The following is a 27909-nucleotide window of genomic DNA, read 5'->3' as shown; positions in this document are numbered from 1 at the left end:
CATATTTTCCTCTATATATTCTCCATGATATTAATTTGTTAAGTTTAAAATAATTAGAACTAGAACTAATAAAAATACTAAGCAAATCATTAATAATCATAAACTAAAACCTATATATAAACTAAAAAGACTACGAATATATACATATACATATACATATACATATACATATATATATATATTTCTTTCATTTATATACCTATATTTTTTAATACAATTACCTTCTTTTTTCAATTAATACGTAGCAATGCGCCGGTTCTTCGATTTGTCGGTTTTGGTATCTTTGAGTTCCTCGTGGAAGCCGTCGAAGTCGATTGTTGTTGTCGCTCCCTCTCTGCAAGTTTTCTCCGTCGTCGTGCCTGCTCGGTCTTTTCACCTTCATCGTTGGCAAGTTTCGCCTGCCTTATCTCTTCGACATCGTTCTTCTACAGTTTCTTCGAGTGGGTCTTTGGGTGTAGTTCGTAGACAATCCATATTTTTTGTGATTTTTTTTTTCACTTTTCTAATTGTTGGTTATCTGTACTCTTTAGTTTGTGTTAGCTTTCATACTATGTTTGCTTTATTTTGTATTGGAGATGATTTTATCGTCGTCATCCACCATTTCGTTTGGAATCTTCTGTTAAATTTTTTTTCTATACACACCGACATTTTTTCTTTATCATCGTCGATGAACTGCGATTGCCTAGATCTTCACACTAACTACAAAAAGTTTATTTGAAAAAGGAAAAATTATACAAAATGACCATTTGAATTTTATTGATTAACAAAATAACCAAAGTTTCAACTTTTCACCAAAAGCCAAATCTATGTTTTTCAAATTTTTTTGATAGTTAAAATTAAATTTTTTGACGATTATTATAAGCAATTTATCACTTAAAAAAATTAATCTTATGGTCAATTTTTTTTTTGAAATTAGATTGCTACACATTTTAATTATTTCACTAAATTAAGATAAATCTTGACTATTTTATAAATTTATAACTTTAAATTTACTATTTAACATATAACTTAAAAAAAAACGTATATGTACTCAAAGTTTCGTGTGGTTCATGTTCTTCCTCGTCATGGAAGTTACCCATAATGCTATGAGCCTTTCCTAAATACACCAATATACCAATGTCCTACTTTCTCTACCAATAACTCTCGTACCAGCCAATGATATCCACGTGTCAGTAGTCTTGAGGCCAAAGTCAACAAGTCAAAAAATTGACTACTTGTTGGTACAGTTGGTGGTAGTATTCTTTCTTCGTTTTCATTTCCATGCGTTTCCAGTTTCAACTGACTCCTCTCTCATTTCCGAACGTCGCCACAAAATGCTCGCCCTTCTCCGCCGCCGCAACCACCTCGGCGCGTCCCTCTCCGCCTACTCCTCTGGCGCGTGCACACGCTCTCTCTCCATCTCCCTGTCCCCCCCGACCTACCTCCTCTGCTCCTCCAACACCTCCCTCGGCAAAACCCTCGTCTCCACCGGCCTCGCCGCCTCATTCCTCCTCAAAATCCCCGCCGATCAGCTCCTCCGCCGGAGATTCCTCTACCTCAAGCCTCTCCAGACCGGATTCCCCTCCGACTCCGACTCCCGATTCCTCCTCCACAAGCTCTCCTCCCTCGCCGCTCGCCGGAGCCTCCTCCGCCCTATCCTCGCCTCCGACGCCGTCCTTTCCCCATCCAGCCGAGAAACCCGAGCTCTAGGGTTGGTGACCGGCGACGGCGATGGCGGCGGAGACGAGCTCGTCTGCGAGACGATGTTCGCGTGGAGGGAGGCTGTTTCGCCGCACCTGGCTGCCGAGAGGGAGACCGGTGCGGTTCCGGACTCGTCCGTCGTCGAACTTCTCCGGCGGCGTTTAGAGTTAGGGCTTGGCTGTCACGGCGAAGGCGAGGATTTCGAAGCTTTCTGCGTCGTCGAGACCGCCGGCGGAGTCGCTAGTCCAGGACCTTCTGGTACTCTTCAATGCGACTTGTACAGGTCGAGCTTTTTACTTAATAGCCGTTTACAAAGTTTTTATTTTACTATAATGATTTTGAAGAAAGTGAAAAGGAAATTTTAGTATATCTTTTACAAACTATCACTGTTACAGACGTTAATCATGACAAAATTGTCCTAGTAGAATTGCTTAAGCTTCATGAATATTAGTGATTCACTTACAGCCCTGAGTTGTTCATTTTTCTTTGTTACGAATAGTTTTCAGCCAAACACTTATTTGTATTTTAAAAAAAAAATTAATTTAATGAAGTTAATCTTGTAGACCATTTCGTCTACCTACGGTTCTTGTTGGCGATGGACGACTTGGTGGTATTTCCGCAACCATTTCGGCTTATGAGACATTAAAGCTTCGAGGTTACGATGTTGTTGCTGTTGTTATTGAGGACCATGGACTTGTGAACGAAGTTCCATTACGATCATATCTTCGACAGAGGTGATTTCTATCATTTGATATATTGTTCATTAGTTCTATGAACTTCATCAAAATGTATCTGGAGTTTGATGCTTTGATCAGTGCGTATAGGCTTTTGCTCCATTTTTTTTTAGGTCTTTTAGCTATATAGCCATTTGACTTGAAGCGTTTTGTATAATAGCCATCTTTTTGTTAATTTTCTGTAAATAGCCACCTCAACTTATTTATGGTACTAAAAAAGACAAAAAAACCCAAAATAGGCGGAACGTTTTTGGGTATTTTTGTCTTTTTGAGTGCCGTAAATAAGTTGAGGTGGCTATTTACAAAAAAATTACAAAAGGTTGGCTATCTAGCAATTCTTAGACTTTCGGTGGCTTATTTGGCTAATTTTTTGTATTTATATAATAGAAACTAAAATATCCGAGAAAAAAAAAACCGTCTATAGAGGCAGGCCTTATATCCAACATGCTAAACTTCCTATCTCAGACAAACTCGTCCATCTGAGCAAAGCCTCCAACTTTCTCAAACGACAATTGGAATTGCTTGAATTCTAAACCATAACGAGTGCTGTATTCATTATTGACAAGCAATGCCATATCAGTGATATTACGCTATGATGACGCAAGACAAAAATTAGCCGCAGAGAGTTTCATAGTTTTCTACTTGGTTTTGAATTAATGGGATTTCTTTATTTTTAGGGTACCAGTTCTTGTGCTTCCTTCTATTCCGCAAGATCTTTCTGACGATCTTATGGGATGGTACGATGATGCTCGTGGTGTATTTGATTCCCTTTTGGAGACAATGATTTCATTTCACGCGGAACGAGTTAAGAGACTCAGTGACATGCCAAAGAAGGCCATGGATGTGATATGGTGGCCGTTTACGCAGCATGATCTGGTTTCCGAAGAAGATGTCACCGTCATTGATTCACGTTGTGGTGAAAACTTTTCAGTTTTCAAGGTATGAATCGCTGGTTGTTGCTTTTGCATATGAGTACGGTTTTACACATAGGTAATCTGAATGATACTTGGTGAATTACCGTTACTCATATGAGTATACTTTACTTCGTCTGAACTGTAGGAACAAAATGATGATCATGTCATAACTCAGCAATTCGATGGTTGTGCTAGTTGGTGGACTCAAGGACCTGATGCTGCATTACAGGTCAACGTCTCTCGAGTTTCTGCTTTATCCATTTTTCAAATTAACTTTAAGTTGTATGTAGTTGATCGATGGTTTGAGCTGAATAACATACCACCACAACTACCATCTTTTTCGTGCTTTTTTATTTGTTGCATCTTATGGAGTCTTATCGTTCATGATTTGGGTGATTCTTAGTTTATTTGATACTAATAACACTATTAAGTTCATCAGATTTTTCTGATTTTGTTTAGTCTGACTATTCGTTGTGTTAAAAAAGTCATTAAATTGAGTGGATGAATATAATAAAATATCGAGTAAGAGCATAAGTCACCTTTATGAGGAATTGAGAATTTGAGATGTGATGTAATCTATCGTTTTTCCATTTCTTTTTTTCCACTTTGCTGGCTTCAATTTTTAAGTTGTTTATGTTTTTTCTCTGGTCTACATACTCTGCGTCGATAGAAGTCAAGATGTAAATCTGAAGTTCTTTAATATGGTTTTTATTAGGTGGTTTCAGACTGAGCTTGCTAGGGATATGGGTTATGCTGCTGGAAGATTTGGGCATGTGATGTTTCCGGAAAATATTTATGAGCCAGCTCTAGATTGTGCTGAACTTTTGCTTGAAGGTGTTGGAAAAGGTTAGTTCAAGTTTTTCTTTTTATTTTAAACAATTAGTGCTTCTTCATCCATGCTTCTGCAGTTTACAGTGTAGACGAGGAACTTTACGATTTAGCATTTATCTCTAAAGAAGAAACAAATTGTCAGTGTACCATGCAATCTGTCCAAAAATGATTTTTTACTTTATACCTTTTTGCAGTCAAACAATAGTATAATCGATCAGTGGAGTTGATATTAGTTTCTGATTTTTTTTTTTTTATCCAAATATTCTTCTCCCTTGCTTACTTCTTTTCCTTAAATTTGTATATTGTGCATTGGAATACAGTTATTTTTCGTGCATAGTTTGAGAAAATGCCTCTTTCTTACCTTTTTTTTAAACTACAGGTTGGGCTTCTCGAACATTTTTTTCGGACAATGGATCTACAGCAATTGAAATTGCACTTAAAATGGCGTTTCGTAAATTTGTATCTGATAATGATAGCCTTTCTAATTCGCTTGATGACACTGAAAGATGTCCTCAGCTCATGGTAATATATTTCAACCACTACTCAGTTGATATTTGATTGGTTAACTTATGGCAAGACAGGAAAACTTCCTCGGCTATGACATACTTTGTATACAATAAGTTGCCTGGTTGTTAGAAAGTAGAGAAATCATAATACTTTAAATCCGTTCCCTGCAATTTGCGATTTTTACATCATTTTGTTTAGTCGAATTCTAAGATAAGCAAGTCAATTTGCAGATCGGGTATAAAAAATGCATGCAATTTTTTTTTTTAGACTGAACAAGAACTTTTAATAATAACAAAAGAGGGGGAGGCATTGCTCCAATACTTATAATGCAGCTTTTTGGCTTTGGCCGGCTCTGTTCTATAATAAACATGCAGTTTCTTAAAAAAAAAAAAAAAAAATACCTGTATGTACATTAACATAATTTTTAGGTGTTTAACAACTGGGTATGTAAATTTAAAATTTGTTTCCTTGGTGGTTTAATCATTTTTCACCTATACATGCAAAAGAGGATTGTTGCAATTTGCTTACTTTTCACGAGTATACCCTTCAGTTGCAGTCAGAGAAACCCTATGAGAGTGCGTATTATTTTGTTTTATCGTTTTATTATATATTTCAGGTCCTAGCACTAGCAGGATCTTATCATGGCGATACTTTGGGTGCTATGGAAGCACAAGCACCATCATCTTATACAGGATTTCTCCAGCAACCATGGTATAAATGAGTCCCGCAAATACTAGAAATCCTATATCTGTTTATATTGCCCCAAATTTCGGAGTTATCCTTGGCAATACTATATCACTAAGATTGATTATACATTCAGAATTCAATGCAATACTCCTGTAGAATTGCATTCGATGTTACTGCATCTATCATTCTTCATTCGATAAATAATATACGTCACCTTTAAAATAAATTTAAATAAAGATAAAAGAACCAAAAATCCTTGACATGGTGATACATGTTATTCAGTTTTTATTATGTGGATAAATCCTTCTAGTTTTATTATTTCATGATGTATATGTGCCCTTAAGACTTGAACCTACACCTTTTCATGATTCTATATAGTCTGCAACAAACTGAGACCTTTATCTCTGAATTTCACGGATTTCAAATCTATCTATAGTTTTTTTTTTTTTGGAGAAGAAACAAATGTTCTAAAAAAAAGGAAGATCACAAAATCTATATTGCTTTACCATTCAGGTACACTGGAAGAGGCCTGTTTTTGGACCCTCCCACGGTATTTCTGAGCAACAATTTGTGGCACGTCTCCTTCCCCGAAGGAATGAAATCCACTAACTTCATGTCTTGCAGTACAAGTGAGTATCTCTCTCTTAAGGATACATGTTATTAGTGTGCTTACTTTTTTTTTTTTTTTTTTTTTTTTTTTTTTTTTTTTTTTTTTAAACTATTCTTGCATACCATTCTCACACAAAAATTTGACTCTTATATAGCCTTCAATTCGCGTTGTGAAATTTTCGCCACCAGCAGGGACAAGTCAAAGATTGCAGAGTTTTATTCATCTCATATATCAAACGTGTTAGAACAATATCCCGAATCAAAAGGGCTTATTGGAGCTTTGATTATGGAACCAGGCAAGACATTTTGTAGTTGCAATTTAATTGAATTGTGCATTTCTTTCTGATTTCCGCACCAGTCAAGTTTCCCCTATATATATATATATATTATTTGCTTCTTCTGGAAAAAGAAATTAATGAAGTCGTGAGTGGTCAATATATGTAGAGTTTATTCCACAAAGGATTCAATATAATTTATATGTGAATTATAAATAGCTTCAGTCCAGTTAATTATATGCTCCGCTGGTTTCTCGGTCTAGCGACCAATTCATAACTTTCCTATATTCCCACACCTATATATTTAAACTGCTAAAAAATGGAATTCAGGCTCAGGCATCTAAAGCTTAAAAAATAGCATTAAAAGAGTCCCTAGTCGAAATGCGCATTGGATTTTTGAAGGCAGCAAAAGAAAGCCTGTTCTTCAATAGGATGAACTATATATGAATCATTTTTTTCCAAGTCGATAAGAAGAGTAAATAAATAAGAAATAGTCAGGAATTACGAATTGAACTTAGAGATGGTTAGCATGTGTTACCCGAATTCGGCCGACATATTGCTATATTTGTGAAATGCTACACTTTCCCTCTTCTCTCATAAATCTAATATTTTGCCTGAAATTTTGCTCTAGTGATACAAGGCGCCGGAGGCATGCATTTCATTGATCCTCTTTTCCAGCGGGTTCTTGTCAATGTCTGCAGAAGTAAAGGCATTCCGGTTATCTTTGATGAGGTTTTTACTGGTTTCTGGCGACTGGGTAAAGAGGTCGGTTTCTCTTGACTGATTTTCATTATGACGGGATTATCGCACTTAATTTTTTTTTCTCTTCATATTTTTATTATTGATAATTTATTTTTCACCCTCTGTTGACAGACCGCGGCGGAACTCCTATCCTGTTTACCAGACATAGCTTGTTATGCAAAGCTGATGACTGGTGGGATTATACCATTATCTGCTACTCTGGCTACAAATGCTGTATTCGATTCTTTCATTGGAGACTCCAAGGTAAAAAATTAAGTGCTTACTATTTATGTTCTGCATTTTTTTATATTTTTTTTTTGTTTCTAAGTTTCTGTGAAAAAAAAATGCTGTATACAAAACGGATTTCCACATAGTTTCTTAGATTTGATATTTTTCTTCAATCTCAATCACCTTGGATCGTACTCACATATGGATGCATAGTGACTTTATGAAAATAAAAATACTAATAGAGTTGTGAAGTTGTGCTATAACGTTCACTTTGTTGGACCCTTACAGTATGAGAAAAACCCGCGGTAATTAGCAGTTTACTATAATCCCTTATCCCCAAACATGCGTGCTTTAATTTGAGGTTATCAATTCTATATTCAGAAGGTTACAAAACGAATGTCCCTTAAAATTAGCTAATCAAAATATCTATTTTTTGGTTGCGTCATATACAGCTGAAGGCACTTCTGCATGGGCACTCGTACTCTGCGCATGCTATGGGATGCACCGCTGCTGTTAAAGCCATAAAATGGTTCAAGGATCCTCAGACAAATCCAAATATTACGTCTCAAGGAATGTCACTCAGAGAGGTATGCAAGATTATGATCGACTCTGTTTTGTCATTGACTTGTTTATGAGTAAAATTCACGATACTTTCAACATTTGTGTGATGGAGATTTCTTTAAATGCCAGAGCCAGTATGAGAAATAATAATTCTTCCAAGAGGTTATAGCTATTTTCTAAATTCAATCATCTAAAAAAATATGTCGTTGAACTAAATTATTATTTTTATTTTTCATTTCCTACAAGTTAATAATAATAACACCTCGTCATGTGATATTTATGTAATTCATATAACTTAATTTGTAGCTTTGGGACGAAGAACTAGTTCATCAGATCTCGTCACATCCGGCTGTTCAAAGAGTGGTCTCCATAGGGACCCTCTGTGCCTTGGAACTTAAAGCAGAAGGATCCAGTGCCGGGTACGATCTCATTGCTTTATTTTCTTACATTCTAGAACTTTAACAGCACTAAGTTTTGAGGAAGAATAGGAATAATTCCACTCTGCTAATAGCGGGTTTGAGTTGCACTTGGAACCATGCGTTAAACCAATGTTCTATTTGCAATGGACTCAAGTTTCATTGGGTCCCATTTTTCTTAATTAGAAGGCTTTTGCGAGCTTTGTGCAGATATGCATCGACGGTCGCGAAATCCATTCTTAAGAAGCTCCGCGAAGACGACATTTTTATGAGGCCTCTGGGCAATGTGATATATCTAATGTGCGGACCATGCACGTCGCCTGATATCTGCCGCCAAGTGCTCGTCAAGCTTTACTCAAGACTTGACGAGTTTAGTAAACCAAGTTCTTAGTAACCATCAACTTCAAGGGTTTTTGTTTTTATCTTATATATAATTAAAACGAGGCTAGAATAGATGGAAAACACGAGCTTTGAGCATAACATTTCAGGAAGTTTACTTCCTAATTTTAGAAGATTTTGCTTGTTTGTTGAATTTCCTACCCCAGTGTCGTCTTTACGGAAATTTATTTTGAATATTTTTACTGTGACATTTTTTTGGAATTATATTGGGCAATGTAGCAAATTGGCCATTTTGAAATTTAGAATTGCAAAGTAGTCATTGTTTTGGATAATTTTTGTTAGAATAAATGTTACTTTTGCCCCCTGAATTTTGGTGGTGCTGAAATTCCCCCCCCCCCCCAAAACTGTTAAAACTCCATTCTTAAGAAGCTCCGCGAAGACGACATTTTTATGAGGCCTCTGGGCAATGTGATATATCTAATGTGCGGACCATGCACGTCGCCTGATATCTGCCGCCAAGTGCTCGTCAAGCTTTACTCAAGACTTGACGAGTTTAGTAAACCAAGTTCTTAGTAACCATCAACTTCAAGGGTTTTTGTTTTTATCTTATATATAATTAAAACGAGGCTAGAATAGATGGAAAACATGAGCTTTGAGCATAACATTTCAGGAAGTTTACTTCCTAATTTTAGAAGATTTTGCTTGTTTGTTGAATTTCCTACCCCAGTGTCGTCTTTACGGAAATTTATTTTGAATATTTTTACTGTGACATTTTTTTGGAATTATATTGGGCAATGTAGCAAATTGGCCATTTTGATATTTAGAATTGCAAAGTAGTCATTGTTTTGGATAATTTTTGTTAGAATAAATGTTACTTTTGCCCCCTGAATTTTGGTGGTGCTGAAATTCCCCCCCCCCCTCCCCCAAACTGTTAAAACTCGATGTTTTCCCCTTAATGTGTGAAATAATTTCATTTATGTCATTCCGTCTAATAATCTGTGAAGTTGGTAGTTAAAATAGGACATGAGTCTGACGTGCTATTTGAGAGAAGGGTGTTATGGGTAATTCCGTTAATAAAAAAAATGAAATAAAAGAAATAAATTAAGAAGTAAAAGAAAAGGAAAAAAACTGGTTTGAAATCAAACTATCGATCTAAAAACCTAAATTCGAAATTGAAAATGGCGACATCGCCTGAGAATGTTGCTTCGACGCGTTCTTCTTTGCGGATGAAGAACAAAACTTCTGGTTCAACATCGAAAATTCCGGCAAAGGGTGTCTCGAAATCTCCGGCGAAGAGAAAATCGCCATGGAAGAAAAAATCGCCAACGAAAAGGAAATCGCCAGTGAAGAGAAAATCTCCGACGAAGGCTTCTGCGCAGAGACCTCATGACGAAGGTGTTTTCCGTATGTGAACTTTTAAAGATTGATATTTATATTCGGTGTTTATTTTGGGGACCACACAAAGACATAGGTTTTTTTTTATCATTTTTATTTGTCGCTTCCTTTTTGGTGTTGTTTATTTGTCGATAAACTTGAAGGGTTGTGGGTCCTGTTGGTTGGTTGTTGGGCAATAAAAGGTAGTCGTATTTATTTTGTTTTAAATTTAATTTTGCAGAAGCTTTGCTAAACAACTTTGTACTCAATATGCACTATGGGGTGCAATGGAGTTTGAGTCCAGTGGCTGGAAGTACCTCGGTGGGCATGTACTTCATTTGGAATGTGTGGATATCGACAGAATGTCCATTGTCGTACTGAATAACACACTGAATCGGAGTCTAGGATATCCTGGTGCAGAATTTTATTACTTGAGGGATCTACGGAGTAAGAAGTTGATGGTTGTTGATAACGACGAGACTTTGTTGGAAGCTATTGGAGACACATTGAAGACCAAGTGGGAGGTTGATATTTTTTGTGAGCACCCCGTGGATGTGCCTGTACGTGTAAACGACAGTCAGATTGTCCTGGCTCCACCGACTATTCAGGATGAAGTTGACGTTGACGATCACCCTCCAAATATGGAAGAGCAAACACAAGACGCTCCCGATCCAGAAGAGAAAACACAAGACACTCCCGATCCAGAAGAGCTTATTCAACAGGAACAACATGAGTTCATGGCAGAGACGACGACACAAACACAAGACGACGTGCAGCAAAACGCGGGAGAGAATGTGCAGCAAGATGCGGGAGAGAATGTGCAGCAAGACGCGGGAGAAAATGTACAACAAGACGTCGGAAAGAATGTGCAGTAGGATGAAGTTGAATCTGATCAATAGGCGGTAGAGGATGTCCAACAAGAATCTGGGTTTGAGTTAAGCGACGATGACATTCATGTTGATGGAGACACCATTGATATTGGTCTCTCAGTGTTGCGTGGTAAAGGGAAGGCTGTTTTGAGCGACACAGACACAAGCTTGGACATGGATGCAGAAATTGACGTGGAATCCGATTCCTCAGAAGAAGAAGTATCGGAGATTCCTGAAAGCTCAGGAGCCAATAAGTTCAGAGACTAGAAATTTGAAGAAGAAACTCCCATCGTTCACGGAGTTTAAAGAGGCAGATATGCAGAATCCAAGCTTCAAGTTGGGACTGCTGTTCAAAAGCTCAAAACTATTCAAGCAGGCCATCAGAGAGTACTCAATCAAAGTCGGTAAAAATATATACTTTAAGAAAAACGATTCAGACCGTGTAAGAGCAGAATGCAAGGACCCTAACTACAAGTGGACGTGTTACGCGTCTGTTTTTGGTGACACCGGTACGTTCATAATCTAAACGTTGATGCCTGAACATACTTGCGCTAGGGTTAACATTAACCCGTTCGCCACTGCAACCTGGCTTTCAAAGAAGTATATGCAGCAGATCAAAGACAGTGAGTCGTTGACGGCCGCAGATATCATGAATCGAGTCCAACAAGACTTCGTGCTTGAATGTTCGAAGGGGAAGACTTCTAGGGTAAAAAAAATTGCTAAGAAGGCTATCGAGGGTTCGTATAAAGAACAATATGCTGCTCTTTGGAGCTATGGTGCTGAACTGAAACGCTCAAATCCAGGTTCAACCATTCAATTTGAAACTGAAACTGATTCTGAAGGTCAAACAGTTTTCAAGAGGATGTATGTCTGTTTTCAGGGCTGCAAATCTGGGTTTACACATTGTAGACCTGTGATTGGTGTTGATGGTTGGCATATCAAAGGTCATCACACCGGTCAACTACTAACTGCAATTGGTATCGATGGGAATAACAGTATTTTTCCGATAGCCTACGCAATCGTTGAGTCTGAGTGCAAGTCTTGATGGACGTGCTTTCTAAAGTTCTTGAGGGAAGATCTAAGTATTGTCAACGGCCATCACTGGACGTTCATATCTGATAAACAAAAAGGTCTACAAGAGGCATTGACGGATATGTGGGAGGAAGGGTCCATTCAAGCAGAACGTAGGCACTATGCTAGAGATTTTCAAACCAATTTCATCAAGGTAATTCAAATATGCAAATTTGAATTGTGATTATCTCTTAGTACAATATTTACTCTGATAATACACTCAATATCGGGGTAATATGCTTTCTTCATCAGGTTTTCAGGGGACAATTTATGAAGACCAAGATGATGGCGGCGGTGATGGCTTATTCTAATGGTAGGTTTGAATCAGAGATGGATGACATTAAAAGAGAAGGCCAAGAAGCCTACGATTGGCTTATTAGCAAAGGCCCTCAACAATGGGCGAGATGTAATTTTAGGACTGCTCCTAAATGTGAGATCGTGCTGAACAACCTCTGCAAGAGCTTCAACGGCACACGGGCGATCCTAATGGCAAGACAAGCCAATTTTATCAATGCTCGAGCGCATACGACTGTACCTGTTGCAACGTTTCTCAAAACAGCGCAAGGCCTGTGAAAAATGGACCGGTGCACTGGGACCACGCATTCACAACATTCTTGAGCAAAACAAAGTCCACAGTGCTCAGAATATAGCTTACTGGGCCGGTGGTCAACTGTTTCAAGTTACTAACATGTACGGTGCCATGTACACTGTCAATTTGGCACACCGAACATGTCATCATGTCGCCGTTGGGACTTATCAAGTAATGAGTTAGTGCAATTGGTTATGTCTAACTTAATTATATGTCATCAATATCTAACGTAGTAACCATGCCAAGAATTCCTTGTTCACATGCCATTAGTTGCATATGGCAGAAGCATGAAGAGCCAGTGAATTACGTGTCAGACTGGTATAAAAAGGATTGCCAAATTAAGATTTATGAAAACATGATCCAACCAATCAACCCAATCAAACAATGGCCGAGGACAGGTTTGAATCCTATGTCGATGCCACCGAAAAGAACTAAGCCCGGCAGACCCAAAAAGCTAAGACGAGTTACATATGACGAGGTCGTTCCTCATACAGGCACAAGGTTGACTCGGCAGTATGTAACCACAAAATGCTCAAGATGTGGTAAACATGGTCACAACAAAACAACATGCTTTAGAAGAGAGCAGGAACAAGAGGTATTTGTGTTGACTAATTTTAATTTTTTAGGGTTATTTTACTAATTTTTATAATATTATTCTTACAGAGAAATGAACGAGCAAGACCTACAAATAGAGGAGCTACACAATCGACGTAGTCAACTCACATAAGTGAAGGACCTCAAACTTCACAGCCAATACAGGGTCAAACTCAAGAGGATATGCTTAGGGTAATTTTTTTTATAGTAATTGATATTAGATTGAAATTATAACCTAAAATCATGGAATACATGAATCTGATTTATTCATATATGGTATTTACAGCGTAGCCCTCGGTTCCATACTCACACCCGGCTTGCGATGAGGGCAAATGGAGCCGAGCAGTTTATTCCGAGATTAGAAGCCCAGGTTTATTGCTATGGCTATGTTGTTAGTCTTTTTTGGATTACGAATGATGTATATGCGACTTGAATGTGTAAACCAAGTCATTTTGGGAGTCTTTAAGTTAAGAAAGCTAATAGTAGAATATGACTTGAATATGTAACCCAAGTACTTTTGATACTGTTTTACTATTTTGAATATGCTAACAGATTCCTATGTATTTTGAATGTTTTATGTATTTTGAATGTGTTACCTATCTCATTCTGTTTCCCTATCTTCATTCAGTGTCAACCAAAACGCAAGATGTAAAAAAAAAAACACCAATTTTCTTCTAATAACAACACAACATATATTATCTTCATTCAGTGTCAACCACTACTGCATTACTTGAACAAAAGCAGACAAAGAAAAAATACAACAACATAGAGCAATAACTTAATTTTCTTGGATTCACTATGCATCACGGCCATAAGATCTTCAGTTGAGAGATTCAATCTTGATTCATCAGTTGATACATTTAGTCCAGAATATTGTCCATTATCCATCGAATCTTCAAATTCCCATTCTTCACCAACGTTTTCATAGTTGTTGATTTTCTTCAGTAAACCTGAAATAATTTTCTTTGCCCTCGGACACATTATTGGCGGGTCCATCCATTGAAAAAAATTGCACCCTCTATCGTCTTTACTCTGATAGAATTCATAGACAGAAAGAGTTGGAAATTACTGAAAATCCACAAATTACATGATTAAAATAATGAAAATCCAGATTCAAGTCCAAAAATTCCTGAACAACCACAAATTCACTTACCTTATATTTTGAACATCCAAAGAAGCGTCGTCCTGGATTATCCCCTGTCTATGCGGTCCGTATTTCGCTCATACCACATTTACAATATGAGTGTTGCTGTTCATCAATGGAACTGCGCTGTTTCTTGTGACTTGAGGAGATGAAGGCGAACAGGGAATGGAGGCGAAATGATGTTCGATTTACTCGATGAAGAAACAAACACGATTTGGGTATTTTTTTTCGAACCCTAGCTCATCATTTTGTCTGTCAAACAAGATTTGGGGCTTTCCTTTTTTTTTTTTTTTATTTTTTATTTTTTTATATATATATATAAAATGTATATAATTTATAACTGATATAATAAAATATCTCATTTATATTTTGAAATGGTATAAACTAAGGGTATATTCGTAACTTCTGGAATAATGGTAAACTTAACTGACATTTGCTCGAAATAATACACGGAAGGCCTAATTCTATTATAGCATATGATATTAAGGACTAAAAACTGAGTTTTTATAGTACAAGTACTGTATTCTCAGCACCACCAAAATTCAGAGGGCAAAAGTAACATTTATTCTTTTTGTTAATTAGCCAACAACAATTATTACCAAGTGAACAAGACAAAATTACCCTTTTAAATATTCCCGCCCATTTAGACAAAACTATTACTTGAAATACGAAAATAAATGTTAATAATAACCATCCATTAAACAATGCAATAAATCAGCCAGGTTATTATTTTCCATAAAAACGCTTCAAAAATTCTTAAAAAGATGAATATGTCATGTAATATCAATAACGTATGATAATTAAGCGTGCATTAACCCATAAAATATACTGAAGAAGAAGATCAACAACTGCGAATTAACAATAATTAACGAATATTAATTGCGCAAAAACATAGCATTTTTAGAAATTAGTACATTATTTATGGTTATTATTGATTATTACATGCTCATATTTGGAGGAAAACCTCTAAATGATTATTATCACCGATATTTATCTTTTGTTTTTGTTTTTTTAGTTTTTTAGTTTAGTTTTTTTTTTTTTTTTTACGTCGAAATTTTCATTCACAAGTGATATTGTCAAGGCAAGATAAAAAAAGATGGGCAAAGAAGGCAAGGAAAATTCGTTAATGTGGGATTATGTGTTTCATACTTTCATTGACTTGCGACAAAAAAACAAATATTATAATGGTATCGTATAGCCAAGCACACTCAAAATTGGCTTATGTGAGTTTTGAAGAAAGAAAAGAATAGATGAAAAGATAAACATGAGATTTTAAAAAACATTAGTTAAAAAATCAAATCTTATAGAGTGGCCACGTTTCAAACATAAATTTTATATTTGTGGTTTAAACTTTTGAAATATGGAAACAAATGTTTTTCTTCTCCTATTAAAAGAATTTTTTAATTCAAAAAATTTATTTTAATAACTAATTAATAAGGTTAAATTTGATATGAAAAAATGGCGACACTAGTTCATAATAAAAAATGAAACGTTGGCTTCAGTAAAATTTATTTTGATATAATGTTCAATTATATTCGAGTTTGCAAAGACCGAGTGGGTTGTTGTTGTGAGTACTTTTATCCACACCAATTTAATTGATTCGTGGATTCAATCTTCCCACGATTTTTTTTTTTTTCTGAGTATGGTACTTATTTTATATTTTCATTGCTCCATTAATTTTTAGCAAATCATCCAACTAATTATTTTCTAATATCCAAAATCCAAATGTGCCAATTGTGCGTGATAAAGAGAAAAAAAAAGAGTTGGTCATGACATCATCCAAATGAGCTCATAGTAGAGTAATTAAACGCCAACAAGTGACGTGGCAAGTATGTCCAAAATGCAAAAAAAAATCTGCTAAGCCAACGGCCAGGATTGAAGCTCGTGGTTTTCTTGCGGCCGTCAAAACTCAGACCGGTACAATTCGATCCACATCAAGTGGATAGGGCAGGCAATAACCATCCGTTATCACGGCAGGTTTCCATCAGCCAATAACAAGTCGCCACGACTCCATTGTCCTTCTTGGAATAACGTCAAACAAGCTCTTCCACGATAGATCGCAAAGCATGCGATTATTTCATTTTTATAAGCTAAGAGTTGCCGGAGTGGACCTTGGATTACTTGAAGACCGAACACTGACTTTTCTTCCATTACATACTTTTAGTTTTTACATGATTCCGATTTTTCTCGGTTTCTCTCTCCAAACAAATCTGGACAGCTGATTCTTCAGGTTCTTTTGCTTTCTCTCTCTCTCGATTTCCCGCGATTTTTCGTCCACTGATATCAAAATTGAGTATATCGGCGCTTGTTTCTGAATGATTTTATACCTTTGAGAGAGTCGTTACCTCTCGTTCTTGCTTTGAGTTTGAGGATTTGAAGTGTACAATGACCGATTTTGGTTGTTGTGCTTGAATTAGAGGAATTCGGGGACGTCTGGGGCTGGGATTGAATCTTGGTAGTTCTTACAGATCTGTTGCGTTAAAAAGCAGTGCTTTTGTGTGTGCGTGAGAGTGACTTTTGGGAGTTAGGGTTTTGAGGATTCTAGTTTTCTCTGTTTTGGTCGGGTCTTGAATTCGGAGTTTCCTTTTGTTGTATTTGCAGGCTGTGGGAGTTGTTTCTTTTAGGAATTCGTTGTAAATGCAGACCAGGTTGATGGAGAGGACCAATTCCATGAGAGGAAAGAGGCCTTTAGAAGGTGGTGATGATGATCAGCCAGAGAGGAAGAGGCCTGCTCTTGCTAGGTGATTGGCTCTTTTCTTGAATTGTTCAATGAATTTCTGTTTGGCTGAACTTGGTTTGATGTTTTTGCCAATTTATTCAGCATTTGAATCCTTGGAGAAAGGTACTTACGGTTATTGAACTTCGTTTAGCTTTTTCAGTGAGCGTCTGGAGTGGAATTAGAGAAAATAGTGTGATTTCAAATGTGTGGTTTGCATAGATGAAGCTTAGATGCTTGTGGAGTTTCCACTTCATACTGTTTCATAGCAAAACTCCCTTGATTTGGCTCCATGACAACGCGTTTTGTTCTTCAGAATTTGAATTATGGCTGATTGATATTTAGGCGAGTTTGTGAAAAAGAGTTTATATTTTTATTTTTCTTTCTTTCTCGATTAGTACATTTTTCAATTCTTTCAATTCCAGACAATTTTTTTTTCATCGTCAAGTTTGTGTGGTGAAGTGTTTCCAATTCGTTTTGGGTATTGTTCCTAGTCTCTATTACCGTTGCCTTTATATCAGATGTTCTTTTCCGGACTCCTTTATGTCGTAAGTATACGACTCCATTTAATGAAGTATGTGTGATGCAGTGTGATTGTTGAAGCTCTGAAGGTGGACAGTTTGCAGAAACTCTGCTCATCTTTGGAACCTATTCTTCGTAGAGTGGTAAGGCCCGTGGCTATTAGAAAACTATCTTTCCATTTAGTCATTTTTAATATTCATTTTCTTGGGGGGAGTGCCGACTTAAAGTGTATGTAACGCCTGGATCTTCTCTGCTCCTCGAATTCGTTAATGATGGTCTTCATTTATCATACTATCTATAAGCTATGTCCTCTAGAAGATACTTTATTCAACTTCTCTAATTTGTTTGATATCAATAAAAAAATATCCTGCACTTTTTTACTATAATTTCACTGCTTCTGGCCATTAAAAAATGTTTCTTCTCTTAGTCTCAAGTTTTCTAGATTGAAGTAGGATTTCGGGCAAACCCATGCCAGTTATGCATTTTGCAGTTATCTATATGTATGCCTATCATACTAGTGTATACTAAGTTTTATCTTCTTCATGTGAATGTTTACCAGGTGAGTGAGGAGGTTGAACGTGCGTTGGCGAAGCTGGGCCCTGCAAGGCTTACTGGAAGGTTTGTGGCTTTCGTAGGTGTTGAATAGGGCTGCTCGTAGTTTCATAAAGATCAATAAGTGGTTTTGTTCACACAGCATCTAGTTGAGCGATATTTCTAACATTGAACATTACAGGGCTTCGCCTAAGCGAATTGAAGGTCCAGATGGCCGAAACTTGCAGTTGCATTTCAAGTCCAGGTTGTCTCTTCCGCTCTTCACGGGAGGCAAAGTAGAGGGCGAGCAAGGGGCTGCTATTCATATCATTTTGATTGATGGAAGCACCGGGCATCTAGTTACCTCCGGACCTGAAGCCTCGGCCAAGCTAGACATTGTTGTGCTTGAAGGTGATTTTAACAATGAAGATGAAGAAGGTTGGACACAAGAAGAATTCGAAGGTCATGTTGTGAAAGAAAGGGACGGAAGAAGACCTCTACTGAATGGTGAACTCCATGTGACACTCAAGGAAGGCGTAGGAACGCTGGGAGATTTTACATTTACTGATAACTCAAGCTGGATAAGAAGTAGAAAGTTCAGACTAGGACTAAAGCTCTCCTCAGGTTTTTGTGAGGGTATACGCATACGTGAAGCAAAAACAGAAGCTTTTACTGTTAAAGATCACAGAGGAGAATGTACGCATTACTTTCTCTCTTTTACGTCCTTGTATCATTTCTAAATTTTCCATTTCTTATTTTATTGTTCTTTTATCTCGTCTTGGAAGTGTACAAGAAACACTACCCACCAGCCCTGAATGACGAGGTGTGGAGATTGGAGAAGATTGGAAAGGATGGATCATTCCACAAAAGGCTGACTAAGGCAGGGATAAAGACCGTTGAAGACTTTCTACGGTTTGTCGTGCGAGATGGCCCTAAATTACGGACTGTGAGTGTTGAAATTATGATGTTATAACTTTGTCTACATCTGGCGTTGCAGAGCTGTTTTTACAAATATATTTATTTATTTATTTATTTCATTCTGTTTACAGATCCTGGGTAGTGGCATGTCAAATAAGATGTGGGAGGCTCTTCTAGAACATGCAAAGACCTGTGTCCTTAGTGGAAAGCTTTATGTTTATTATCCTGAGGATAGAAGAAATGTTGGAGTCGTGTTTAATAACATCTTTGAGCTGAGTGGTCTTATTTCCGGGGAGCAGTATTATTCTGCCGACTCACTTTCTGAAGACCAGAAGGTAAGACTGATCCATATATATATCTGGTTTTCCTTCTACCTGTCTTTTAAATGTTAAAAAGACCAGTCTTTGTTTACTTTGAAAACTCCATAAGTTCTGGAGAAGTTTTGACATTTATTTTAAACCTAGCATTTTGTATTGTACCTCTGCTTTTATAAGTGCTTATCAAGAGAGTAGTATTAATTCTCTTGGATGTTCTTGCACTTGCAGCTTTATGTAGATACTTTAGTGAAGAGGGCATATGACAACTGGGACCAAGTTGTTGAGTATGACGGAAAGTCACTCTTAAGCTTCAAGCTAAACAAGAGGTCAATCACCTCCAGAGATGATCTTCAGATAGACCCTAGTAGTTACACTAATGTATCAGATAATCAACTGCCACTACCCCAACTACCTGCTCTTGAGCAGTCTCCGGTGAATAATACTAGCCTTCCGGCTACAGGTAATCATAGTTTTCCAAAGAAAATAGTCACTTTATTTTAGGTTATGCTTATTATTCTCTCTCTCTCCCACCCAATTCTTAAAAAAAAAAGGACTAATCTAGGAGGGACAAACATTAGAAGAAATAATACCTACCTGCTGTTTGAAATTGTGTAGAATACAACAGATTCTCATAACCCCATCTTATACTTTAAGAGACAACTTTGCTTTATAGATTTTTATTAGAGGCCTGAATGAAAACGATGAAACACCAGGAACTCCTATCAGCATAACAACAAGAGCTTTATTATTCAATCGGTTCTCAATCTTGGTCATTTGCATGCAGAAGCTATTGCAAAAAAAAAAAAAAAAAAAAATTGATGATATCACGATGTAATATTCGATTAGGTGATATTGTTGTTGAAACTTCCTGAAGGGTTTTTTTTTTTTTCCTCCTGTGTGTGCCACCTTTTATTTGTAGCAAACGTGAATGAAATCTGAAGGGTATTTTTACAGAAGGGTATCTATCATAGAACTAGGATTTTAATGCTCTTTGAAAAAAAAAGAAACAGCGATTTTACTGTTAGGACTTTTACATCCTTTTTTTTTGCTTGCTTGCCATTTTCTTGCATTGCAAGAGTACCACCAGCCTTGTATTTAATCAGAAAATAGTTGCAGCTATGACACCAGTCTCTGTTTTATCTTTTTAATCTTCTCCAGGATACAACGAAGACGCATCGACCAGATATTTAAACCAGCCAACGATGGTAAACCCAAATATTCATACTCCGTACGATGGCACGTCATTTTTACAGCATGAGCAATTGGTTGGAACTTCTCACGAAGTTCAAAACCCACGAAACGAAAACAGCTCCGTCGGTCTGGCCCTCGGTCCTCCACAATCATCGACGTCAGGATTTCAGCAACCTAATCTCAACCCGTTCGACGATTGGTCACAAAACCGAGAAAGGGTAGTCGAGGACTTTTTCTCGGAGGAGGAGATCCGTATGAAGAGCAACGAGATGCTCGAGAACGAGGATATGCAACACTTGCTCCGCATCTTCAGCATGGGAGGCCATAATAACGTCCCCGATGACAGTTTCCCATACTCATTCATAAACACGCCGATGCCGGGCTTCGAGGAGGATCGTCGGAACGGAAAAGCCGTGGTCGGTTGGCTGAAAATCAAGGCTGCGATGAGGTGGGGTTTCTTCATCAGGAAGAAAGCCGCGGAGAGGCGGGCCCAGATTGTTGAATTGGACGACGAGGAAGAATCCAGCCCGTAGAGATAAAGCTACCAAGGTTTTTCTTTAGATCAACATTAATCTATTCTCTCAAAACTCAGTTGTTTGGGGACTAAGTTTTTTTCTATTTACCTCTGTTTGTAGCCTAACATTTCTCTTCATCAGAGGTTGCCACAGCCGTGAAATGTCGGGACTGGTTGACTTTGTTGGTCCAAACTCACGGATGCTTGATTAAAATCCTCTTAAAAGCTGCGAATCTCTTCTTCTTGTACAGTTGCCCTGTACAGTAAGCCTTTCTGTTAATCTTTTTTTTTTCCTCTCCATCTTTTGCACTCTCAAGTTTCTGCTTCCTACTCTTTTTTAAATTTTTAATCGGTGTGTAATAACAAACAGTTAGGGGTCATTTGACATAAAAATGTGTTTATTGGTTAATATTTACGAATCATATCTTACTGGCCCTGATATTGATTTTATTTTAATTCTTTTTTGACGATGATGCACTCCAGTATATGTACTATCTACGCTACTTTTCTATTAACTAAATGAATTGTGTTATTATATTGAAGTAATTGGCCTTTTATCTTCCTATTTTCTTCGTTATTTTCTTGATTGCGATTTAAGGTAACAGGTCAACTGCTATTTCATTCCAGGTTAGTCTGGACTTCATTCAATTGTTTACCTCTCTTATGCCACTCTTGGAACAAGTTACAAGTGATTTTTAAGTTCTTATGCCACTTTTGAAACCTATTAATGGGGATTTGGAAGCTTGAAAATGTTGACAAATTAGTATTCTCCCATGCCTAACATTGAAAATTTTGTGGATTTTTCAAGATTTTAGCGTTCTTGACAAAAATTACGGACATTGCATAAAGCAATCGTTCAGATATTTTGGAACTCCTATTTTTGCGCAGCACCTCTCTCCTACTTCTTGATGGCCACAAGTACACAACCCGCTTTTCTTATCTTCGTCAAATGTCTTAAATTTCCATCACTTCTGTGGTAGTTGTCACATTTTTGTTTTATTTAAAAAAAAACTCAGATCCAAGTGGTATTTATCATATTGTCGTGTCTCGAGCTGGTAGTCCTGTATTCCGTTCTTCTTGTCATAGATCTCGTCACATTTTTGTTTTATTTAAAAAAAACTCAGATCCATGTGGTATTTATCATATTGTCATGTCTCGAGCTGGTAGTCCTGTATTCCGTTCTTGTCATAGATCTCGTAAACTTATTCATCGTGCTTCCGCGATTCCTAGCTCTTCACTAAGCTCTTGTTCTCGGCCATTTTCCAACGTTAAAATCTCAAAACAATTTTTTTCATTTGTTCAAGTAATGATATTGGTCTATCATAAAGAATATGCCCCTTAAAAACTAACCATTCTACAGATTGTCTTCCAAAGTTTCGAATGCATGCTTATACTCGTCCATTATAGTGCTATCTTTGCGACGAAGTTGAACAAGGGATTCATGAGGAGAAATGTTGCCACTTTAACCTATTTCTGAGGCACACAAACGTTGTTAAGTGTGGTGAAGCCTATTGGCCTTTGTACGCCTTAGCAACTTTGATATTTTGGATTAAAATTAATAGCAATTATGTTTTTGGATACTTTTACTAGTAACCGTAGACTTATATGTCTACAATTGTTAATTATAGAGTCGTAAGTTTATAATTTATGACAATTGTATACTTTTATGTCTACAATTATTAGTAAAAGTGTCCAAAAACATAATTACTTTTATTTTTGTCCAAATTATCAAATTTGCTACTAGTTGATGCCATTTCCACCCATTCCTTATTCCGTATAAACAGTATAAATACGTCCTTGGCCTATTTATGAGCCACGCAATTGTTGATAAATGTATTTGGTTCCACTGTAGCTATGACTGTTATGTTTGATGACTCCAAAAAACCCGCCATGACTCCGCTCACCGACTCTTGCTCACTCTCATGGAGGTTATCAAATTTCTTCTGCCTTTCTGCTGTTCTCCAAGTGGAAGTAAGGGGATTAAAGGATATGGTTGGAATGCCGTGCTGGTTTCTTCTCTGACAATCATTGTGGAAAGAGAAACTTGATGATTCCATTTTTGAAGTATCTTAAAATCATTATAATGTTTGTGTTCTTTGCCAAAGATTGTATGTTAACCTAACCTACATTGATTTAGGTTTTCTTTCCTTAATGGAAATACTCGGCAAAAGCCAGGAAACCCAACATGTGTGTAAAATCTGGGCACTGTCTCGGATAGAGGCTAGGTGTACGAGAGGTCTTTACAACGAAGTCTTAATATATATATATATATATATATATATATATATATATATATATATATATATAGAGAGAGAGAGAGAGAGAGAGAGAGAGAGAGAGAGAGAGAGAGAGAGAGAGAGAGAGAGAGAGAGAGAGAGAGAGAGAGAGAGAGAGAGAGAGAGAGAGAGAGAGAGAGAGAGAGAGAGAGAGAGAGAGAGAGAGTCTTTTTTAATTTTTTGTTTTATTACTAGATGATAATAAAAAAATATGTTTGCTAAATCTGGACCGTTGATTTGAACTAGATAGTAACGTTGGAACTAGAAATAAACGTTAGGTATTTTACCCACACAAAAAAAGAATTAGTAGCTAAGTGAGCGTAAAACTTTGAGTGTTTTTGTCGCCATTAACTCTAAATATAAAATCAACAAAAGTAGACATGCCGTGTTTTTATAATAAATAATTCTTCGCACATAATTAATTTATATATAAATGAATTAAATAATAAGGCATGAAAATTTACGAAGTAAATCATATATAATTTTCTTTTCCTGAAGATGCTGTATGTAATAGTTAAACGACTACTCTTGTAAAGTGCAAACTTTTATATCAATCGTATAATTTGAAATAAATAAACGAGCTTCAGTTGTTGCAAATATATTCCTTGATTTTGGAAATGGTCCAATGAGTTTATCAAATTAATTTGGAATGTATTCAAGGTTATGTTAAATTTCAGAACGAGTAAATGAAATCTCGAGTTCGTCTCGAATGAAAATTATTTTTCGAAGCAACATTCCGAAAATTAATTGAATAACTAAATTCTCGAGAGCGAGAATTAATTCCGAGACGCTTGTAATATATTTAATTTAATCAAACTGAATGAGAAAATTCTCGGTTTAAATTCTAGAATTATTCTCCATTTAATTATAGATTTGAATATGAATTATATTGAAAGGACAAAGTTGCAACAAATTTTGAGGATCCAATTGCAACAAAATTAAAACGTTGGCCAGTTATGAGGCGGTGGTAAAAGTTTAAGGGCTTTACTGAGCAATTGTCAGATAAAAGCAATTAAAACGCCACGATTGTTTTCCTTCTCCTTCATTCGAATGACCGAAAAAAACAAAAGAGAGAAACGCGAGAAAGAGTGAAACCCAAAGATCAGCCACACACGAGAAAGGAAGCAAAGAAGAGAAAAAAATTTGGGTAATCTTCTCCGTCCCATCTTCTTCTTTGTCATTTTAAACAAGCTTTTCCTTCAACTCATTTTGACCACAAAACATGCATTTCCTTCAACCCGTTTTGACCATTAAATGAGCATTTCCTTCAACCCATTTTGACCATCAAATAAGCATTGCCGCCAACTCATTTTGGCCATAAAACAAGCCTTGCCGCCAACCTGATAGTACCATCTCAACTTGATGATGCCACCAACCTGCCAACTCACTTGATGCCGCCAACCCCCTAGCGCCAACTCACATTGGCCACAAAACATGTCTTGCCTTCAACACATTTTGACCATAAAACAAGCCTTGCCTACAACCCATTTTAGCTGAGCCTTGCCTTCAACCCATTTTGGCCATTAAACAAGCTTTGTCGCCCTTTCATTTTTGCCATAAAATAGGGGAACATATTGGATATCAACTACTACGAAGCAAGGACGACGAGAATATAAAAATTCATCAAACCTTAACCTACGTTCGGTCTTAGAGTTTGACCATAGATCGAACCACAGATGGTTTGAATGCTAATCCAAAAACGCGATTAACACTATTAAACAAAGATGTAGTCTGATTCGTCATAAAGCAGAGGACACGTAACTTTGAATGTGAGTGGGTACGTAACTATAACTCGTGATCTTTACAAACTCGTAGCTCTAACTCGTGATCTTTATAAACTCTTGTTGTTTTCGATCTATTTCAATATGAGAATTTTAACATATCTTCTTTAAGATGGCGGTTTTTGCGTTCTCTCATCCTAGGTTGGTTTTCAATGATTGGACCGAATATAAGTTTGTGGTTAATTTCCTCTGATACCATGTGAAGTATTATGGAGTTTTATATTAAAACTAATTGGAAATTTGAAGAATAACTCATGATATTTATACACTTTTGTTAGTTTTCACCTCTCTCAATGTATGATTTCGAACGTCGCATGTGTTTAACTTTATAAGAATTAAATATAAGATTTTTAAAAGTCAACATAACCGATTTGAAAATGAACACTCAGTACTCTCCCCTGGATCGTGCAAATCTTTGAGAGACATCTTGAAAATTAAATGTTCTAAGATTGGAGTTGTGAGTAGCTTTGTGAAGATGTTTGCTAGCCGATGCTCTGTTCGCATTGGCAAAAAATTGACTGAGTCAAAGCTAAAATGCTCACAAAAAAATGTATTTATATCTCTATACGTTTTGTTCTCTCATGAAAAGAGGAATTCGAAGCAATCTGAACCACTTCCTGGTTGTCATAGCATAAGATAGCTGGCATAATAGAGACAATTGAGCAACTATTTTAACCATAACCCCTCAGACATAGCATCACCTAGAGCAAAGTATTCTCCCTGTACTGAGCTTTGAGAGACCGTAGTTTGCTTCTTAGCCTTCCACGAGACAAGAGAATCTCCAAGAAATACGCTGAAGCATGTATCCGATCTTTTAGTGTCCACAAACGTTACCCAATCAGCGTTAGAGAAGTCACGTAGACCTGCAATGATAAAGAAATCCTCGACCTGGATGGCTCTTGACGTATCAAAGAAGATGATGGGTAGCAGACAAGTGACAGTCACGAGGTGCAGAAACAATCTGACTCATTTTATACACACTGAACGTGATGTTCGACCGATAAATCATCAAGGACAACAAATGACCAACAATCCTTCGATAAACTGTTCCATCTCCAGACTGAGTGGCTTCCTTGATCCATGGGAGTCTTGACAGGGTTGGACTCCAAAAAGTAGAAATCATCAAGAAGATGCAAGCATATTGTCGCTGAGAGATGACAATCCCCGTTTTAGACCTCGCAATCTATAGTCCTAAGAAACATGACCAAGACTTTTCAACTTGAAATTAGAATGCAATTTTTTTAACTGCATAAATTACCACCATGTTAGGACCTGCAACAATGATATCATCAACATATGACAAAATGGCAACAAAATTACAACCAAACTCTTTCGTGAAAAATGAATAATCGGACTTGCATTGCACAGAACCATGGCTCAGAAAAACTTGTGGGAATTTCAAGTTCCACTAACGAGAAGCTTGTTTAAATGATATATTGATTTTTGCAATTTGCACAAAACTTTTCATTTAGGCAACTCCCCTAAAACGGAAATCCAAGAGGTATATCCATATACACCTCTTCCTTCAATTCTCTGTTTAAGAACATATTATTGATATCTAATTGTTCAAGATGAATTATGTGAAGTAGCTAAAGCTAACAAGAGCTTCACTGTGACTAATTTCGCAACGGGATGCTGCATGTATTCCCGTTGTTTTGCGGGCCCATGTTTTGGGAATTTTTACTTCTTTTCGCACTTATTTACTTGTGTTGTATTGTTTCATTTATGCTGACCTCCTCCTTTGATGTGTATTGTCTTCTTTTTTGTGTGGATTGTCTTGTGTGTTGGCGTTCTCGGGCTTTGATGTCGTTGAGTTCGAGTATTATGTTTGTATGTTTATCTTCTCGAGCAGTGTTGTACGTTGATCTTCTTGAGCCTCGATTGTGTTGAGTCAGATTCGTATATCTGTGTGTGTTGACAGCCCCTTACGTACGGTGGTCGGCACCTGTCCCGTAGTAAGGGATACCCTTAGAATTTTACCTGAGTATGAGCAATCGCCTGTTGTCAATGGTGCCCACAAGAAGAGTAGTAGTCATTACTTATGTACATTTGATGTAATAAAGTCTCACAAAGACTCTTGCTTGTAACTGCTGAATATTTAATAAAAGTTGAAACGTTCATTCAATCTTCCTTGTCTGTTTGAAGCTTTATGATTAACTATAGTCTTTAGTCCTTAAACAAACCTAACAACAAATGAAGAGTCAAATATAGATTTGCATGAACAAACTCTCCATGGTTTGCTTAAAACAGTATATTCACAATCTAAAGATCAAAGTGCTATTGATCTCAGTATGATTGTTAGGAGAATCTATGATGTCTGGTTATGGGACATAGAGAGTTTGAGACTCTACAGTTCATCCTAGGTATCTTCTGAAGGTATTGAATTGACCAGTGTACTTCTAGAGACAGAATAAGAATAAACCATTTAACCTTATGTCTCGAAGTCACTATGTATGAATTGCATCATGCTTACCTTAATCTTGAAATGAGACATGTCATTTCATAACTTACGTATTATCATTTGAGAAAGTCAGAGTTCTAGATTCACTATGTGATATAGACAAGACCTATTGATGAAGTACTAAGTTATGAAGATGTCATGAACAACTTTGTGAAGATCTCGTAGATATGGAAATCATGTACAAGATTGCTGAAATGCAATGTCTATCACCTCATGCTTTGTTCCTTGGAATGTGAATAAATGAACTGGCTGTCGGTGGATCGAGCTCGCATCGGACACGAACGATCGCTCCGATGCGACTCGTTTGAGATGATTCCACCATATAACCATATTAATGCGGAAAAATAATTAATTACGCTGATCATAAGCTAATTAAATTATGGTTATAATTAACAAGATCTAGTTATGTTTAATTAATTTAATTCACGAGAGCATATAAGTCAAGCAACCGATATAAGAGTAAACGAGTACTTACATTGATTTTCGGTTCAGCTACAGAACGCTCCAATCCAATCGCGT

General features: G+C 36.9%; 2 protein-coding genes across 4 annotated transcripts; both read left to right on the top strand.

Annotated features, from left to right (window-relative positions):
• The first annotated feature begins 1236 nt into the window (after positions 1 to 1236).
• Positions 1237 to 8894, top strand: BIO1 (adenosylmethionine-8-amino-7-oxononanoate transaminase). Its single transcript, XM_089615869.1, has 14 exons — positions 1237 to 1963; positions 2244 to 2414; positions 3092 to 3353; positions 3474 to 3557; positions 4054 to 4174; positions 4539 to 4681; positions 5283 to 5377; positions 5867 to 5982; positions 6118 to 6258; positions 6869 to 7002; positions 7111 to 7242; positions 7659 to 7793; positions 8074 to 8186; positions 8394 to 8894. The coding sequence occupies exons 1-14, from the start codon at positions 1314 to 1316 to the stop codon at positions 8572 to 8574; spliced, it is 2478 nt and encodes an 825-aa protein (XP_089471995.1). The 5' UTR covers positions 1237 to 1313; the 3' UTR covers positions 8575 to 8894.
• A 7315-nt stretch (positions 8895 to 16209) lies between these two features.
• LOC149394956 (Calmodulin-binding protein) lies at positions 16210 to 21418 on the top strand. Of its 3 annotated transcripts, none has more exons than XM_089614889.1 (10): positions 16210 to 16393; positions 16765 to 16904; positions 17469 to 17544; positions 17961 to 18019; positions 18135 to 18628; positions 18718 to 18878; positions 18982 to 19185; positions 19396 to 19627; positions 20326 to 20907; positions 21015 to 21418. In XM_089614889.1, the coding sequence occupies exons 2-9, from the start codon at positions 16801 to 16803 to the stop codon at positions 20889 to 20891; spliced, it is 1896 nt and encodes a 631-aa protein (XP_089471015.1). In that variant the 5' UTR covers positions 16210 to 16393; positions 16765 to 16800; the 3' UTR covers positions 20892 to 20907; positions 21015 to 21418. The 3 variants fall into 3 exon arrangements, with proteins under 3 accessions (XP_089471015.1, XP_089471013.1, XP_089471014.1); XM_089614887.1 differs by having other exon boundaries at positions 20994 to 21418; XM_089614888.1 differs by lacking the exon at positions 16210 to 16393 and adding an exon at positions 16596 to 16618 and having other exon boundaries at positions 20994 to 21418.
• The last annotated feature ends 6491 nt before the right edge of the window (positions 21419 to 27909 follow it).

Source organism: Urtica dioica, chromosome 5 (genome assembly GCF_054948205.1).
Source record: "Urtica dioica subsp. dioica isolate 48M chromosome 5, U.dioica_male_clone48M_v1_H2, whole genome shotgun sequence".
Taxonomy (NCBI): domain Eukaryota; kingdom Viridiplantae; phylum Streptophyta; class Magnoliopsida; order Rosales; family Urticaceae; genus Urtica; species Urtica dioica.
Note: the sequence above shows the minus strand (reverse complement) of the source record. Positions and strands in the feature narration are given on the sequence as shown.

Coding starts and splice junctions, on each gene's coding strand:
- BIO1 (XM_089615869.1), top strand. CDS start 1,314: ATGCTCGCCCTTCTCCGCCGCCGCAACCACCTCGGCGCGTCCCTCTCC. Junction 1,964..2,243: donor CTTCAATGCGACTTGTACAG/GTCGAGCTTTTT, acceptor TTAATCTTGTAG/ACCATTTCGTCTACCTACGG. Junction 3,558..4,053: donor GACCTGATGCTGCATTACAG/GTCAACGTCTCT, acceptor AGGTGGTTTCAG/ACTGAGCTTGCTAGGGATAT.
- LOC149394956 (XM_089614889.1), top strand. CDS start 16,801: ATGCAGACCAGGTTGATGGAGAGGACCAATTCCATGAGAGGAAAGAGG. Junction 16,905..17,468: donor AAGAGGCCTGCTCTTGCTAG/GTGATTGGCTCT, acceptor TGTGTGATGCAG/TGTGATTGTTGAAGCTCTGA. Junction 18,020..18,134: donor CCTGCAAGGCTTACTGGAAG/GTTTGTGGCTTT, acceptor TGAACATTACAG/GGCTTCGCCTAAGCGAATTG.